General features: G+C 41.4%; 1 protein-coding gene across 1 annotated transcript in view; it reads right to left on the bottom strand.

Annotated features, from left to right (window-relative positions):
• Positions 1-2,845: 2,845 nt before the first annotated feature.
• MTMR6 (myotubularin related protein 6) overlaps positions 2,846-17,854 on the bottom strand; it is a 41,108-nt gene continuing 26,099 nt past the window's right edge. Inside the window, exons 10-14 of the mRNA XM_019530165.1 lie at positions 16,064-16,113; positions 14,374-14,574; positions 11,248-11,382; positions 11,036-11,162; positions 2,846-8,955 (exon numbers count right to left, since the gene is read on the bottom strand). Coding sequence (XP_019385710.1) covers positions 8,707-8,955; positions 11,036-11,162; positions 11,248-11,382; positions 14,374-14,574; positions 16,064-16,113 — 762 coding nt within the window. The 3' untranslated portion in view covers positions 2,846-8,706. The remainder of the gene's footprint in view (positions 8,956-11,035; positions 11,163-11,247; positions 11,383-14,373; positions 14,575-16,063; positions 16,114-17,854) is intronic.

Here is a 17,854-nt window from a genome sequence, read left to right as displayed (position 1 = left end):
CTCTAGGCAGTGCAACATCACCCCCTGGAGCAGGAGCAGGAGCACGAAGTGAAAGATGGTGATAAGGGAGGAGCTTAGAGACACTGGCTGCAGCAGCAACTGGACAAATAAAAGGGGCAACCTGGCTGGGTTGAAGCCCAGGGGCCACACACTAGCCCTGCTGTAACATTGTAAAGGGATGAACAGTGTTTTTTTTTTTAAAGAGAGCTTCCCCCTCAGTCATTTAAGTGGAAATTGCTTTAGCCAACCTACTAACACCAATTTTCCCTTTGCCCTACAGAACGGGAGTGCACAAAATAGCAGATCTAGCCAGGGGCCACACTCCATTTCCCAGCAGCCCCTGACTGCGTGGCTAGGGCCAGTTTCCATGGAGATCCTAGCAGCAGCCATGCTGTGATAGCTCAAGGTGGGGGTTGCTGTGGAGACCAGCCCCAGCAGCACTGGCAGGGTGCACAGTAGGGCATGGAGCTGCTCCAGAGCCAAGCTGGGATCTTGAGATGGTGACAGCTTGGTCCAGAGCCAGGGTAGAGATCTGCAGCCTGCACAAATCTAACAGCATTTAAAAATGAGTCACCATAACATCATCCCCTGCAGAATGTGGGACCAACTTTCCCCAGTATTTTCCTCAGAACAACTACCATCATCCAATCTATCCACCTAAGAAGGGAAAATACCTGAAGAGTAACTTAAAAAGTTAAAAACGCCCATGAAGCTTCAACTAGCTACATACATCCCTTGAAGTCCCATCTACCTTACTAACATAGCAATGCCCATTAGCTGATTATAAGAGCTCTGTTCTGCAATACAGATTGACATGAACTGTATCATTAAAGCCTTGATTGTCCACTGCTACAGCAGGTTAGTTTCATTTTGCAATGCAGATAGGGGAACTATGATGTAAATTGGTCCCTCACCACAGCTGTAGATGGGACTTCAGATGAGGGAATTCCCTAGCTCTCAAGCAAGTGCTTATAACTGCTATTGGCAGTCCGAGCTCTGCCAAATACACAGTTAACACAAGTGGAATCACACTTAAGATTACCTCAGCAAAATGCAGCATGAAATAGCAAAGATAATTTTCACTAACTGAGAACGTGCATGTCTGGAGACCCTCAAAGCATTGTATGAATATTAAATGAACTAACAGTCAAACAATAAAAAGTAAATATTATGAGAAATGAGGCTTTGAGCTCTCAGAAGTGGCCTTTAAAAAGCAAGCTCATGATCACCTGATAGCTGAGAGAGAGAAAATATAAAGTGCTTTTGAAAGCTCAGCCCCAACTGCCTTACACACCAGGGGTGGGCAATTATTTGAACTCAAGGGCTGCATAGGGAATTTGGATGACTTCTTGTGGGCTGGGTGAGCATCCCCATCAACGACTCACTGAAACTCCCTATCAGGCTTTGGGCTGGCAGGGAACAGTGTTTGGGAGCAGAACAGGTGAGCGAGGCTGATCCATTCCTTGCACACCTTGCTGTGTGGGGGGGGGTTGGAGATGGTGGGCACAGGGGGAGGGGGAAAGAAAGGGACAAGCTGCATGGGTGCTAGGTCCCAGGAGCCTGCCAGAGGAGAGGGCAGGGTGGGAGGGGGAGGCAGGAGGCACATCTAGCTCACCCGGGCAGTGCAGTCCACGGCTACCCCGCCCCCTGCAGTGCTCCACATGGGGCAAAGCCGTGTTCTGGGCAGCTCACCCCATACTGCACTCCCCCTACCATAGGTGACATGTGGGGGGGCACATGCCCCCCCTCCCCAAGAGTGCTGGTGCCCCGACAGCGAGTGCTCCGGCTGGTAGGGGGACACAGACAGCACTTGTGCCCCACCCCTAATATTGGTTCTGCCAGCAGCACAGCAGCTGGCTGCTGGGGGGCTGCCCCCAGTCATGCCCCACTGGTGTCCCCCCTAGATTCAGGAGGCACTCATCACCCATGCCTCCCAGCAGCCACCAGCCCAGCCCTCACCAGTACACAGCTTCTGGAGGGGCTGCTCCTAGTGCAGCTGCAGCTGGCCAGATATGGCTCTGCTCCCCCCACCTGCTGTAAGAGCTGCTGTCTGAAGCTTCCCCCCTGCCCAAAGGAGGACCTGCTACTGGAGGCAAAGGGAGGAGAGCAGCACCTGCCTGGCTGCGGCCACCCTGGGAACAGCTCTGCTAGAAGCTGCACTTGCTGGCCAGGGCCCAGGTTGGCAGGCTGTTCTGCTCCCCTCACCTCCGGGGTGGTTCATCCTCCACTCCTGCCCCTGCTGCATTGCTTCGGGCAGGCAGGGGGGAAGCTTCAGCCAGATGGCTCCTGCTGGAGATGAGGGGAGCAGAGGAGAGCAACACCAGAAACAGACCCATCAGAAGCTGCATGTGCTGGTTGGGGCCCAGGCTGGCAGGCAAGAGCGCAGCACAGGCTGGGCTACCTTAGGGAGAGCAGATGGGGCTCGGCCCCATGCAGCTAGGGTCCAGATCCAGGGGCAGCTGCAGGCCAGATCCAGCCCAGTATTTTGCCCACCCCTGCCTTACCCAATCAGTGGGATGATCAGGAAGCAAGCACTGAAGACCACTTTTTTCTTAAAGACGTATTCAGGTCACTAGGTTACTGTGCCTCTGCTTAAAACAGGCTTGGCCAAGATACCAGCTCTGTTGCAAAGTGAGCTATCTCCATTTAAGTCTCCTGAACCTATAAGTTGTTGAATTCAACAACAAAATGGATAGGTGGACTGCAGAATGGCTTGTGCATTGCTGTCCTCTTCCATATCATCTTCTGATATGGCCTTCCCATAAAAACACTAATTTTGCTCCAGAGACTATTCAGTGCCGTTATTTGCAGGCTGGAAAGCAAATCAACTCAATGGTCAGATTTACAAGGTAAGATAAAACTTTTTTATTTCAATTTTCAAAACATATACAAGTAAAATACACATTACAAAACTCTACTTGCTAAAGGTTTCTTTCCCTGCCAGCAATATACATCAAAGCATGAATCCAGCCTAGAGGTAAGTTACTTTTACAGAACGTAAATATATAAAGCAATAAATATTTATGGATTAATAGAAACAGCCAAGCTATTTTCAAAGATAGACTATTATGCAAAGTTCTCACTTCTATTACCACTCTGAGTCTTCTTAAAATAGCCACATTTTTAATTGAAGTGTGATAAATATATTTAATAAAGAGAAAGTTTAGAGAGGCACTAGTTCCTGTACACCAAAGAAAAAGAAAAACCCTGAAAGGAAAGGTTGAAGTAATGTTTTTCAAGTTTACTAGTTCTGGGTAAGATCCCTGAGAACTTAACCCGTTTTCTTAGAGAAACTACCAACAAAGTGGTTGTCAGGACAAACCATTGAGATCAATCTGAAACAATGGAACAACCCACCCAATCAGGGTTGCTGCTCAAGCAATAAACATGCTGGGGGGGGCGGGCACCAGTGAAGGACACATACAGAATATTTACGAGGATCACCTGCCAACCTATTCAAAAGAAAAGCACTTGGCAAAGCTTTATGTGGAGATACAAAGCAGCAGCAACTACATGTATGTCAGCTTTGTGAAGATACAAGAGACTTCTAGCAAGGGTCAAAACTGTAATCCCATCTCCTTATGCCTGTTGTATAAGTGACCTGAATAGTGGTAGGTTAAACAAGATTTCAGAAAGTCCTATGCCATTTCCAATGCTGCCACCACCAAAAAATATCAAGGTAAATTATTTCCTACTCAAAAGCTAGCATATGAAAAGATAACTCCCTACCAATGTGGTATGTGACATCCAAGAACAAACTTGTTTGATGGTTTGCTTCCAGACCCCACACATACCTTCTCAACTCACTTGGCAGTTCCTTCCCTTACCCACATTACATGTCATGATCCAGCATTGTCCTACTTTTAAAAGGGTGTGCGCACGAGATGTGTAGCAGACCTGACTAAGCCTTTTCTTAAGATTGATCCATGTAAAAGAAGTTGAAACCACTTTAAATTAGGGCAACATCACAACTTTTAAGGTAACACAATTTTATATGTAGACATTTAAAACAGGCCAAATGAAACGGTCATTAAACAATGCTACTGTGTCATTAGAAAAAGTTTTGAGTAACGGAGAGTCATAGCTGCATAACTGTAGTCTTAATACACTGGGATAGCTGCTGTGCCTCAAGGATACAGTTAGCAAGCACCACAACAAGTAATGCTTTCAGCAGCAATCTGCTTTACAAATGGTAGTAGAGCAGTCCTGTGGGTCCATGCTTTTCCTTTGGTGCAGATCTGAATACAGATATCCCTACAGGCCCAAAAACTTGACTAGAGCAGCCAACCCCTGCTGGAGCTCTAGTCAAGTTAAGAGTGAGCAACTATGCACTGTGCAAGTCAGAATAAAAAAAAGTCACATGAGAAAACATACTGGTAGTTCTTTCAGCCCATGCTGCACTTGTTTGGGAAGATGGACTTCAGCTTGTATAGGGGCCAGCCCTATAACTTCCATAGCATTCATTAAAAAAAAGTTACATAACATTTCTTCGGTTGTTTATGACACTTCTCGAGAGGGCAGTGGATAAACCCAGCTTTTCTGGCCCTGTTCCCTCTCGACAAGACAGCTGCAGGGGCCTTTGTAACAGCTCTGCATCTATTATGTGCTTTTAACAATGTATTAGTTTCAGAGTCATAAGTTATCTCAGAGCTTTGTGTATGTGCTACTGTGACAGTATGATAAAAAGGCATTCAAAAACAGCTGGTGCTGAAAGTCATACTTAAACATGTCCATCAAGAACTTTCTATGGTGCATGTGTAGTGTAGTATCTGCATAGATAAGGGAACAGCATCTCTCCTACTCCAATTTTAGTTTTGTTGCTGAAATAAGTATTGCTCTTCTATGTAAAATATGGTGACAGCAAGCTTGGTTAAAGGGATGCTTTTGTAGATTTCTCTGTAAATGGACAGGCTAGATTTCAGGCAGCTTTTATCCTAGATTTAGGTCACTAGTAATTGGACATGTGTGGAAAAATGCACAAGCTCAGCTCAGTGTTGCTTAATTAATTTTCTTAGTATGCTGATTTGGCAGTTGTCCGACAAAACAGAACAGTTGGGCATTCAGGATGGTATTAAAGAGGACATCCCTACAATAATTAACCCCCATCTATATACTTTTCTTGGGGGTAAAAATTACACTTTGTTCTTCAGTTCATGTGAAAATTTAAATAGTTTTTCCATGCCAGAAAATGTTTGTTTTGTTTTTAAACAGGCAGATGGGTTGACAAAATAGCACTAGTTTGGTCACGGTCCATTTATTCTAGAATATCCAAAGCACAACTGAAACATACTTAGCTCACAAGAAACTCCAAATCCCTACTAAAAACTCACCAAATGTATCTTCAAAATTTGACACACACTAGATGCAGTAGCTCCATGAAGCAGGGCTTTCCACAGCACCTTTTCAATACCTGGAACATACCAAAGTCCAAAACCGACACAGAACCAAAGAGACTGAAAGGGGAGCAGTTCAAGTGCCCTATAACAACTCGAGGTACACCATCTACCTTTCATTACATTTCTTTCCTTTGACATAGCATTTCTATTGGCAACAAAAATACCCATCCTCTTGAACATTATAAGCTAGTGAAATTATTTTTCCCCTTGCTCCTTCCAGTAAACTTATTCTCTAGCCCTCTACTAGAATTAAAGAATCAATTCTTTCTTAACCTTTCTGAAGGACACTTCATGGCCCCAGCAAGCTAAATGGTTGAGCCCCGGCAGTAGTGCCAAAATTTAGGTTGGACCTTATTTTACCATTTTCTGCTTACTTCTCTACAGGTGACTTCCTGATTTTGGCATAAACCTTAACAGCAAGAGAAAGATGGACAGCAGACTCTCTGCATGAATTTCTTTCATTGGTGACCTTGAGGGCCAAGTTGGCAGGCCTACAGAAGAACTGTTTGAGCCAAGCAAGATGACTTGTTCAAAGCAGCTTTGTAACATTCTCTTCCTCATTTAAGAAGAGCAGTTTGTTTTGAACAGAACAATAAAGCTACAGGGCAAATAGATTTTTGCCTGAGCAGGTAGTTTTTCCACAATCTTCTCATTCAACTTACAATGCCTATGCCCTAGGATCTAAAATAGTGTCTTGCTGACCCCTTTCATGCTCAACAAAGCCCCTTTGAGAGAAAAAAAAACTCAAGAAGAACCGATGAGTGATTTTTGCATCCCAAAAAAGAGAACAGGTTTACTCCCTGACAGACATCTGAGTATGCACATATTTAAAGCTCTGAAGTAAAAATATACATGTGCCACAAAACTGGCAAACAGATTAATACAACCTTTAGCATCCATTAACAAACATGACAAGCAAAGTACATGTCACACCACAATAAGAGCCAGACAAGCATGTGATAACACTAACCCCATTTGTTTTCAATGCTAAACCTATGTTGTGTGCATGTGTGATAGGTCAAGATCATTTGAAGAAAAAAAAAATTACAGGACCAAGCTGCCAAAGCCAGTATGACAGAACAAGGCACAAAAAACCTTCCTTTGCCGCAGACCTGTAAGACACCATAGTGCAAATATATAAACTCCACTGCAGTGCTTGAAGTGGGGAAGGGAGAACATGCAGTATAGTTCTGTTAATATATTTTACTGAGCTATTATGAACATTTGAAAGGTATTTGGTTGAAGATTTTGACAAACCCTGCCTTACAAGTAGGGGTGTATGTACACGGGTATTTTTTCTTTAGTGAATGAAATGGACAACTGAGTAACACTCTGGCCAGGTGTGGGCAGACAGATATCCTCATACGGCTTTGCCAATGTGACCTGATCATAACTCGTACTGCCCTGGCTAATACAGCTCTGGATCTCATTTAGGGCAGAGACAGACCCTGCCAATTGTGAGCCATGCTGGCAATTTTATCAAAATAGATTTTAGGGATGATATGAGACTAAACTCTTTCACTGCAGCCAGAAGTGTAAAGCTAGTGGTATTAATCTACCACCACCCAAGGAATTTAATACCTTTTGTTGACTATAACTCTGTGTAAGCATTAAGTGCTCACACTTTACTATGACTTTTTTCAAAGCCAATTTTACTTCTTTGACTCGGGCAAAAAAGAAAAAGAGAGTAGAGAAGTACTCTGACTTTGTTTGTACTCAGCCAAAAATCCCTTTCCTTTAGTGGAAGCTAGAAAAGACCCTAGTGACAGGTTTTCTTTAGCACCAGGTGAAATGCACAGTATAATCCTTCTCATCAAACTTTCCTGTTAAAGATCAGTTTCATCTCAGGTTTTGTACTGCATCCTCCAAATGAAAGTATTAACTGGCTTCCCAAGGGATATGGTTTCTGACAGGCTGTGTTCCACATAGTGACTTTTTTTTTTTTTAAATCAGCTGCTCTGTACACTTGGTTTGTTCATGTGCTCCTCACTTTGAAGCCAGAAACAGTTTTTGCCCCTCTCTTCAATTATCTAAAAAGTCTGTCTTTTTGCAGGTTTTGGACAAGAGGGGCTGTGCTGTTTTGTGAAGCTAATTCAATTTAAAAGGGTACTCCGTATAGAATAAATACATCTCTCGTACAGGTTTCACCTGTACGAGAGATGTATTTAATTTCTCACGAGAGGACAGAAGTCAGAATTCTGGGCAGATGAAAGGGGGAAAAAAGGCTGTTTGAAAGTCTATTAAAATTAGTAAATTCTGCTCCTCAAACTTCTCATTCCAATGTTTAAACACAGAGCATCATACATTGTTGCAAACTTCAGGACAGGTCTCCAAAAGGGAACTTGACCACCATTTAAATTAGCAGAATACCATACAAGAAGAAACTTCTCCAATTTTACCATTTACACATTGTACTGCTGCCAATGATACACACTTTGCCACAACAAGAAGAACTGTATGCAAGCTAGTCTCACTTACGCTATGTTAACCCATTAAGTTTCCAGAGTAAGACTTAGTCTATTACAATTTATACAATAAAGGCATAGGAAAGTAAGGAATAATCATCAGTGATTATCTACTGATAGAAGATCTAACATTTTATAGCTTCATTTGCTGACTGCATGTAACTGTTTAGGCTTGTTACATTTCTTAAGTCTGAACTGGTTTTAAGGAAAGAACAATTCAAGCAAATACCAGTGTAAACAGATTCATGTTACAGGCTGCAATAGTCAAGGACTAGAAGGCTACTGATTTGACAAATTTAAGGCCAACTATTATTGTGAAATATACTTAAGTTTTTTCATGGCACTTTAAACATCAAAAGTTAGCAGTGTATGACAAATTAAATAGGGTGGATACATATTTATATTGTATACTATAAATATACACACGCGCTCACGCACAGCTTCAGTGCCTAAAATAGCAAGTTTGTCAAGTTTCTTTGATCACCCAAGAGTAGCTTGTGAAACCATCTGTGTTTGGCTGCAAGGAACGTATCAAAGTATCATTACTGTTTTAGGTAATCTAGTGCAAACTGACTTGTTAAATCCAAACACATACCGCTGCTTAATTTTAAGTTACTATGAATAACCAAATGCCCCTTTGAAAAAGAATACAGCTAAATTCTATTCATGATTTCTCAGAGAACAGCAAACACTTAACAACCAGCATGCTGTTCTATTCTACAAAAACAAAGCTCACCATTATACAAATTTGTTTTTTGGTCATGCAGCAGCAGATCATTTTCACAATACTCTGCCTTGCATTTCAGTCTGTCTAGGAAAAAATGGAGCACAGCTCCATGTTTCAGTTAGCAGGTCATCCTTGCTACTCCATACTCCAAGCTCACAACGGCAGGTTCAGCTTTTGAGAACTCCTCCATATATTCACTGTAGCGATTGTCTGCTGTGTTGCTGCCCTCTATAGTTCGAATGGCATCATTTCCAGGTAACAGAGGTTGGTCCTTCTTAAAGCACTGAGTTTTAAGTGTAGGATGCACAGACTGTAATGGTTCCTTGGTGAGGACTGCATTTTGTTGCTTATTTCTCACTTTTATTTTCTGAAACAGCAATCGTTAACATTTTTTCTTAGTACTGCTGCATCATTTCATTGAACAACATATTTAAAGATTAAAAATTAAAAAGCAAGTGAATTAAATCAACACTTTAAACATAGCTTGTCCAAAATTATGTCCTAGCTGGCCAGTTTGCTCTTTTGAACAATATCTTAGTAAATTCTCAGTGTGGGGATCACAAATGGGAACTTTAAAATTGTTTCTCTCTTATGCTGGGTATTTAGAATAAAGAAGGAAGTGGAGTGGACTGGAAAGAAAAAGGGAAGACATTATTCAGTAGTACACACAGAGCTTCCTATATTCCCCCCACACTTTTGCCACAGAAAAACTGTCATAGGTTCTGTTTTACATCCAGAAGCCATCTGGGAATATTTTGAAGAAATTCCTTCCCTGGGTAAAAAAGGAAAACATGTCAAGTGTAAGCAGTGCAAGAAGGAGATGCAGGCCCTAACTGCAAGAATGAAACATCATAATGAAAACTGCTTATCGGGAGAAAGTGATGTGGATGAAGATATGGATATGTCTGAAGAACAATGTGGATCAACTGGATAGTAAATTAAATAATTCACTTTGCAATGCATCATTCTTCAAGACTCTCTGCCTTTTATTCATAGTCGGTAGGTTCAGAAGGGACCTCAACAGATCAGAGTCAGACCCCCTGCCCTGGGCAGGAAAGAGTGCTGGGGTCCGATGAGCCCAGCCAGATGCCTATCCAGCCTTCTCTTAAAGACCCCCAAGGTAGGGGAGAGCACCACCTCCCTTGGAAGCACATTCCCAATTTTGGCCACCCTTACCATGAAGTTTTTCCTGATACCGAGCCTAAATCTGCTCTCTGTCAGTTTGTGACCATTGTTCCTTGTTACCCCAAGAGGTGTCCTGGTGAACAGAGCATCTCCAATCCCTTGCTGAGTCCCCCTAATGAATTTGTAGGTGGCCACAAATTCTTTGTTGAATTTCCTTTTTTGCATACAGCCCATCTCTCCAATTTATGTTCATCCTTTTGACTTCTATTCCTAGACTGCAAAATGTTTGCAATCCCTCTTAGTTCTACAGCATGCTTTCAGAGTAAGTATAATAAGTAGCAGGTCAAGATTTAGATTAAATTGTTTTCAAGGAAACTCATAAACAAAACAAAAATAAGAAAGTTCACAATCATACTTGGGGTAATAGTTAAAGGTTTCAGAAGACCATATGCAAGCTTTAAAAGAAGAAGTTTTTATTTGATCTGGATCAAATATTTTGCAGGGATTAGCTTGATAGTATTCTTGTTTCAGAAGCCTCACTTTCCATAGGAGGAAAATAGTTCAGGTTCAGGTTTCTGAAAAATTTTGCAAAGTTTGCATTTAAAATTGTATAGCAATTAAGATGATGAAAACCTTATTTTTAGCTAAGCTTTTAAGAAACAAAACATGTCCTGCTTCATGGGTTTGTACTAAAATAAGATGACAAACTTAAAGGACTGCACCCATACATCTTTCCATACACCCTCTATTCCCATGTTACTATTACTTTATAGACCTGCTGGAACAAGAGAGGAACCGGTAAAGGACAGGAGGCAGAGCATGATTTAATTATCTGCTTTTAATAGATCATCATACCTTAGGTCCCTGGTGAGTCTGACTGAAAGCTAGGAGAAAATAATGGTGCCCTTACAATTGTGACTCAAGTAATTAAAACATTTCTGGCCTCCTTAGAGGACAATACTGTGCAACCCTAGTCTAATTTAATTATGGGGGTCTAGCCAGAGAATAGCTGTCTGGGATACAATCAAACCAATACTGAACTGCTCTTGATAACTTGAAACTTTTCCTTCTAACTGTAAAATAATGGGGAAGGTTCAAGGATTTTTTTTTTCCCCCCTAAAGGAGAACATTTAGATCAGGCTTACTCCTGAATATCACACAATATACCAATATAAAAACCAAACCTGGATGCATTATAAATATTAAAAATGCACAGGAGTAAGAGTACAGGGTTATACAGTAATGAAACTGGTATCATTATTACAATATTATGAATATAAGTGTTATTCAAATCACAGCAGAATAAGTTTCATAATACTCACAGCTTCTAGCTCTTTCATGTCTCTCTCCAACTGTTTATTTTGTTCATTCATGTCCATAATGAGATTATATACCGACTGCCTGGGATGCATAGTGCGATCAAACTGATGATACATATTTCTCCAAAACCTGCGTGCACAAAATCCGCTGGAGTTTTAAACAAGCCAGTCTTGACAGAAGCAAAACACAAGATATTGTACCTAACAAAACTTACTTAAAATTCAGGGACACTGTGTTTGGCTCCAAAAGGGTAAGCTTCCGAGAAAAATCTGGATTGTATAGAGGATTTAGATACTTCTTTTGTTCATCCAAGAGAAATGGCCACAAAGAATATGTCTTCTCTCTCAACCTTAAAACAAGCAGGAGTGTAAATTTTTACTACAGTCAGATTTGATTTTTAAGTGCTTGCTTTTGGTCTTAAAACTCAGCTCTCCTTCAAACCAATACATTCAAGTTGAGTGCGCTGCCTTTTACCTTTATAATTAAAAAAAACATGGTCATGAATTTTGCCTAAACCTATACCCATTTATCCTATCCACCCATCTTCCCTTTTACTCAGGTGTCCAGGCACCAAGTATTCTTGGGATAACGGAATTTCTGAAACTGTTCTTGTAGGTCTCAATTCTTCTTACCAGGAATTGCATAGTGTGCACATCAGGAAAAATGCAGATGTTTGCTTTCCCCAGGGAATGTCCAGGCCACATGCACTCTGGTGCACAGCAGGTTACCCCAAGTTGGGTAGAAGAGGCTGGGGCCAGCAATTCTGCTGGCCCCAGCAGCCTTACCTGAGGTCCTCCCAGGGCTGCAGCCACAGTAACCTTGGCCAGTAGCTGGAGTGCAACTCCAGCTGACCAGGATCTAGCTTTGGGTGGCATCCTCTGCCGCCACTTGCTGGAGTGAAAAAAAATGCAGCCAAAAAAAACTGTGGTGGCGCATCTCCAGGAGTCAAAAAAAGCCCCCACATGCTGCAGGGTAGCAGCTCTGGGAACATCTGCATGTGCAGTGTATGACAGTGCACATAGATCTGTAGCACCACATATCACACATTCATACTCATCTGGATGCAGCAACTGATTTCATTAGTTATATTCTCAAACTGATTTTTTGGAGACAATGGGTGGTGTCTTTACAGCTGCAAGCACAAATGCATTTGGTCAGCACCAAACTGTGTTTACAGGAAGGTTTTCCAATTGGAATCTAAGATATCCTCCCCACAAACCAAAGGGTGACTGACAAGAGGAACAAGAAGGTTAGGGAAAGTGTGGGTCCCTTACTGAATGGGGGAGGCAACCCAGTGACAGATGGAGGAGGAAAAGGCTGAAGTACTCAATGCCTTTTTTACCTCAGGGCTTCACAGGCAAGGTCAGCTCCCAGATTACTGCCCTAGGCAGCAGTCTGGGGAGGTAAGCAGCCCTCAGTGGTGAATGAATAGGGTAGGGACTATTTAGAAAAGTTGGATGTATACAAGTCCATGGGGCCAGATGCAATACATCTGACGGTGCTGAGGGAATTGGTGCTGCAGGTGCAGAGCTGCTGGCCATTATCTTTGAAAGCTCATGGCAATCAGGGAGAGGTCCCAGATGATTCGAAAAGGGCAAAACACAGTGCCAGTCTTTAAGAAAGGGAAGGAGGAAGATCCAGGGAACTACAGACCAGTCAGCCTCACCTCATCCCCAGAAAAATCATGGAGTAGGTCTTCAAAGAATCCATTTCTAAGCACTTGGAGGAGGAAAAACGTGATCAGGAACAGTCAGAATGAATTCACCAAGTGCAAGTCATGCCTGACCAACCCGATTGCCTTCTATAATGAGATAACTGGCTCTGTGGATGCAGTGAAAGCAGTGGACATGATATACCTCAATTTTAGCAAGATTTCTGATAAAGTCTCCCACCGCATTCTTCCAAGCAAACTGAGCAAGTATGGGTTGGATGAATGGACTGTAAGGTGGACAGAAAGCTGGCTAGATTGTCAGGCTCAATGGGTAGTAATCAATGGCTCAATGTCTAGTTGGCAGGCAGTATCAAGTGGAGTGCCCCAGGGTTTGGTTGTGTTCAAAATCTTCATTTAACTATCTGGAAGATGGGATGGATTGCACCATAAGCAAGTTTGCAGGTGACACCACACTGGGGGGGTATAGTAGGTCTAGGATTCAGAGTGGAGAGTAGGAGTAGGATTCAGAATGACCTTGACAAATTGGAGGATTGGGCCAAAAGAAGTCTCATGAGGTTCAACAAGGGCAAGTGCAAAGTCCTGCACTTAGGATGGAAGAATCCTATGCACCAGTACAAGCTGGGGGCTGCCTGGCTAAAGCAGTGGCTCTGCAGAAAAGGACCTGGGGGTTACAGTGGATGAGTCAGCATTGTGCCCTTTTTGCTAAGAAGGCTAACAGCATATTGAGGGAAATGATTCTTTCCCTCTGTTCAGCACTGGTGAGGCCACATCTGGAGTACTGTGTCTAGTTTTGGACCTGCCCCCCACTACAGAAAGGATGTGGACAAGTGGGAGACAGTTCAGAAGAGGGCAACAGAAATGGTGAGGGGGGCAGGGTACATGACTTTATGGGGAGGGGCTGAGGTAACTGGGTTTATTTAGTCTGCAAAAGAGAAAACCAAAGGGGGATTTAATAGCAGCCTTTAACTATCTGAAGGGGGGTTCTAAAGAGGATGGAGTTAGACTGTTCTCAGTGGTGACAGATGACAGAACATGGGGCAATGGTATCAAGTTACAGCCAGGGAGGTTTAGGTTGGGTATTAGGAAAAACTCTCTTGCTAGGAGAGAGAGAACTGGAACGGGAGAGGTGGTAGAATCTCTATTCTTGGATGTTTTTAAGGCCCGGCTTGACAAAGCTTTGGGTAGAATGATCCAGTTGGGGATGGTCCTACTTTGAGCAGGGGTTGGACTAGATGACCTCCTGAGGTCCCTTCCAACCCTAATTTTCTATAATTCTATGACAACTTCAATTATTTGACAATAATATTAGGTGATGTTGAACAGGGAACAATTCTGAACCAGAAAGTAAACAATACAACTTACATTTTTTCAAAAATAAGTTAAAAATGAAGAAAAACGCACAACAGTTTTGGGGAGACACAAGACATCTGGAAGGCCTTGAATGCTCCCCTCCCTTATGAAATATTGTTGTAACTTTTTCCTCAGAGTTAGAAAAAAGTTTTCAGCCTCTAAAACCCAAGAATACTTGCTGTTTCCCAGAGCAATTGAACCATTTTTTCGATATTACAGATCACGTCCAATTGCTTTTATTCAGAGTCCAAGATGAAGATTAAAGAAGTTCTTATTTAATGGAGCAAATGAAGAATGTTTACAATCAAGTCAGCTTACTTGAGTTCTTCTCGCTCTTTTTGGCAGTTTCCAAGGAAATTTCCAAACTGGCATGAATGAACGTGTTCATGAATTTGAAGAAGAAAAGCCTCATTGTATTCAAAGGCTTGTGGAAATTGCTCTGTCAGATTCCACACACATTCTAAAAACTGGGTGAACACTGGTGAGATTTCCTTCGGGTCCCCATCCAATTGACAACATCTACAATAGAGTTCCATAAAGAAAATCAGAGAACATAAAAGGGTAAATAAAATCCTCATAATTTGTCTAGACAGAAAATATGCATTAATTTCAATAAGATGCACCTACACTACAACTCCATCCAAGGTGAGTCAAGATCTGGAAGGACACTGTGGGGAGGGAGGCCCAAACAACAGAACAAGAATCCATTACAGCATACACCTGACATTTTTTCTTTCAACTTTAAAATTTACCTTGAACTACATAAGATAAAATAAAACTAAGTAAGATTTTGAATAAAAGTGTGCCTCATTGAGCTACATCTGTCAAAATCGGTCTCTCTTTTTATCTGGGGTTTTCAACGTCACAGAATATAACTACCATTTGCTACAGAACTGCAATTAAAAAAGAAACAGTACTAGCTCCTTTACATTTCCAATTTTAATATAATATGTTCAGAATAAGCTAGTAAACCTCAGTGAGATAATCATTTCAGTTCACTACAGTTGGACAACAATTGTTCCCAACAATACAAGAGAAAGCAAGAATTAGGAATTTACAAAACTGATGAGTTATAAATGTCTAATTTAATATGGAGCTCATCACCATGTTCTGAGCATTAACTCATTTAACAGTTTATTAGTACATTCTAAAGAAAACAGAACAGACCATTTCTTCAGCCTAGAGCACATTTAGAGCTTCATATACTTGGAATGGCTAAAGAAGTAGTGTTATACATTTAGATTTGTAAACTCTACACATGTGCAACTGTATTTAAAGTGATCGCACTTGATGAGAATTCGGTGCTCAATAAAAGCACTGCTCTACTTTCCTTGTCATTTCACAAAGAGCAAGAGTAAGAATGTGCGCCATGTCTTTAAGAACATCAACTGCTTACTTATCTACTTCCTCTATTGTCATGTAGCTCTTGAAAGCCAGAGTTCAAAATTCCTATATAGAAACAATTATCCTATAGGTGTTCAAATAAGGAAGATAATGCAAGATGCATTGTCTATTGCAGAACTTGCTTCCTTGTTGTCAGGAGTTCCATCAATGCTACAGTTATGTTTAGGCATTAGACTTTCACACATTACCATATTTCTTGCATACAAGCAGCCTTGCTATATCTTTTTGAAAGGCAAAATGAAGAAGATGAGATCTTTCCTTATAGTAACTTTGTAGCAGCAGCTAGGGAGCCAAGCCTGCTCATCTTTCTGCTCCCTGTGGCTTGCTGCAGTTTCAACAATAAATGGCAAACCCTGCTCTTACTGTATTACTTGCATATAACAAGCACTCCGACTTCCAGCAGGTGTTTTCTGGTAAAAGGATGTGTTGTATGAGAGAAAATATGGTATTAGGTTAATAAAAATCCATATGAATGTAAATGTTAATATAAAACACTAAGCCTTTGTTAATAACATATTTATGGTTAACTTCACTGTACAAACGTATACAAATCACTAACTGAAAAACCTGCAAAATTTTGCTTTGGCCAATGAGAACAATCTACCTGTCAGAAAATTTGTGTCCAAAAGAGATCCAGTCCTTTTCTATTAAAACCTAGAGAGAAAAAAAATAAAATTTGATGTAAAGAAATCATCCAACTTCTTTGCTTGTGCATTTATCTTGAACTATCCATTGACATGCACCTAATTTTCAGGTTCAATTTATATACTACACTAGAGTGCAGTAACACCATTTTGAGTCCCGATGGCTTCATGACAACTTTTGACTACTGAAAATGAATCACTCAAAAAGAGAAAGAAGTGTGCTTAATATACTTGCAACCAGTCTGAAAGCTATTTACATCTTTTTAAAAAGTATAAAATGTTTAGTTGACTCAACAGCTTAAGTGGCTTTGTTAAACCAAATTCACTGTAGAAGAGCTTAATGAAGTCATAAGCTGACTTCTGCAAATTAGGGAGCAGGTGAAAAAGTGCCAGATGAAGGGATTCTCATATGTACCTGTAATTTAAAATATGTATAGCAATACACACCAATATGCATCAATAGAGTATGACTTCTACATTTTGGGAACATAGATAGCACCATGTGCTACAAGAAGCATCAATGTAGGTGCTATGCAAGTCAGTTGGTGGTAACTAGAGAAAGTCATGGATGGCAAGAGGGGAGGCCTCCCCTTCCATGGGAGTATTTTAGTAGATTCTATAAATATGAGCTGTTATTAGGAAAAAGGATTGCCTTAGTATGGGGATAGGGCCAAATGCCCCAGAGGCTATGCTAATGCAAGCCACAGACACCTGGGCTACATTCCCAGGCCCTGCAGCAGGTAATGTGAAGTGGGGGGGAGGGACAGTAAGGGAAGGGGGAGTTTCTGCCTACTGCCCACACTAGCAATGCCTCCCCCCTTCAACTCCCTTGCTGTACTGTACCACGGGGTCACCCAGTACCGTGGGCTGTACTACACCCCTGGGATGGGAGTAGGAAGAGAAAACTGAGGGGAGGGAGGGGGAACCTAGAGATCTTGGCTGAGACAGGAACAATTAAGTGGGACAGAAGTGTGAAAAGGAGGTGGCAGCAGCTTGGTGGGAGCTGCATAGTAACCTCTTACACGCTGCATGCAGCCCCCAGGGTTCCACTGAGACAGCACTGCCTTATCAGATCATACTTGCAGCTTGCCCAACTGATCAGTACCAAATGCCATATGAAAGTTATTAAAAGCTGTAATTCTTATTCCATAGTGGACATGTCCATAACAGAATCATCTCCATAATTTCAAGCAGTTAATGGGTTTATAGCTCCTTAACCTCTGAGAAAGTTTGATAGCTTTGACTCCTAAACTTTTGGTTTTACTAGTATTTATGACAAGTTCTATGTACTACTCATTCTATTTAGTTTTAAATGTTGCCTTTCAAATTCACTGAATTCCATGAAATAAAGTGTGTAAACAGGATGCCAGATGACAATACAGCAGTACAGGTACAAGATTTTTCCCAAGGTATTTTGATGATTTTTGAATGCAGATTATGAAGTATATTAGTACACTGTGGATTACCAGAATTACTAATTTAGCTTACCTTCAGGTTCAGTACACGGCTACTTTGAATGCTGATGAACAAAAAGTTTATAATGCTTCTCCATATAACTTGATATAGCTTTCCAATCAATGGGAGACATGCAGACAGACTGTTCCGATTTGAACTTGTTTATTTTACAAAAGCAAAATAAAAATCAACAGGCAGCAATTTATCTATCCTGTTATACTTCACATTTGGAAGCTCATATTCTCATACTCTAGACTTAAAAGGCAACTGAATTTAGCCATATGAAAAAAAAAAAA

Source organism: Crocodylus porosus, unplaced genomic scaffold (genome assembly GCF_001723895.1).
Source record: "Crocodylus porosus isolate Cpor-Errol unplaced genomic scaffold, CroPor_comp1, whole genome shotgun sequence".
Classification (NCBI taxonomy): Eukaryota; Metazoa; Chordata; order Crocodylia; family Crocodylidae; genus Crocodylus; species Crocodylus porosus.
Note: the sequence above shows the minus strand (reverse complement) of the source record. Positions and strands in the feature narration are given on the sequence as shown.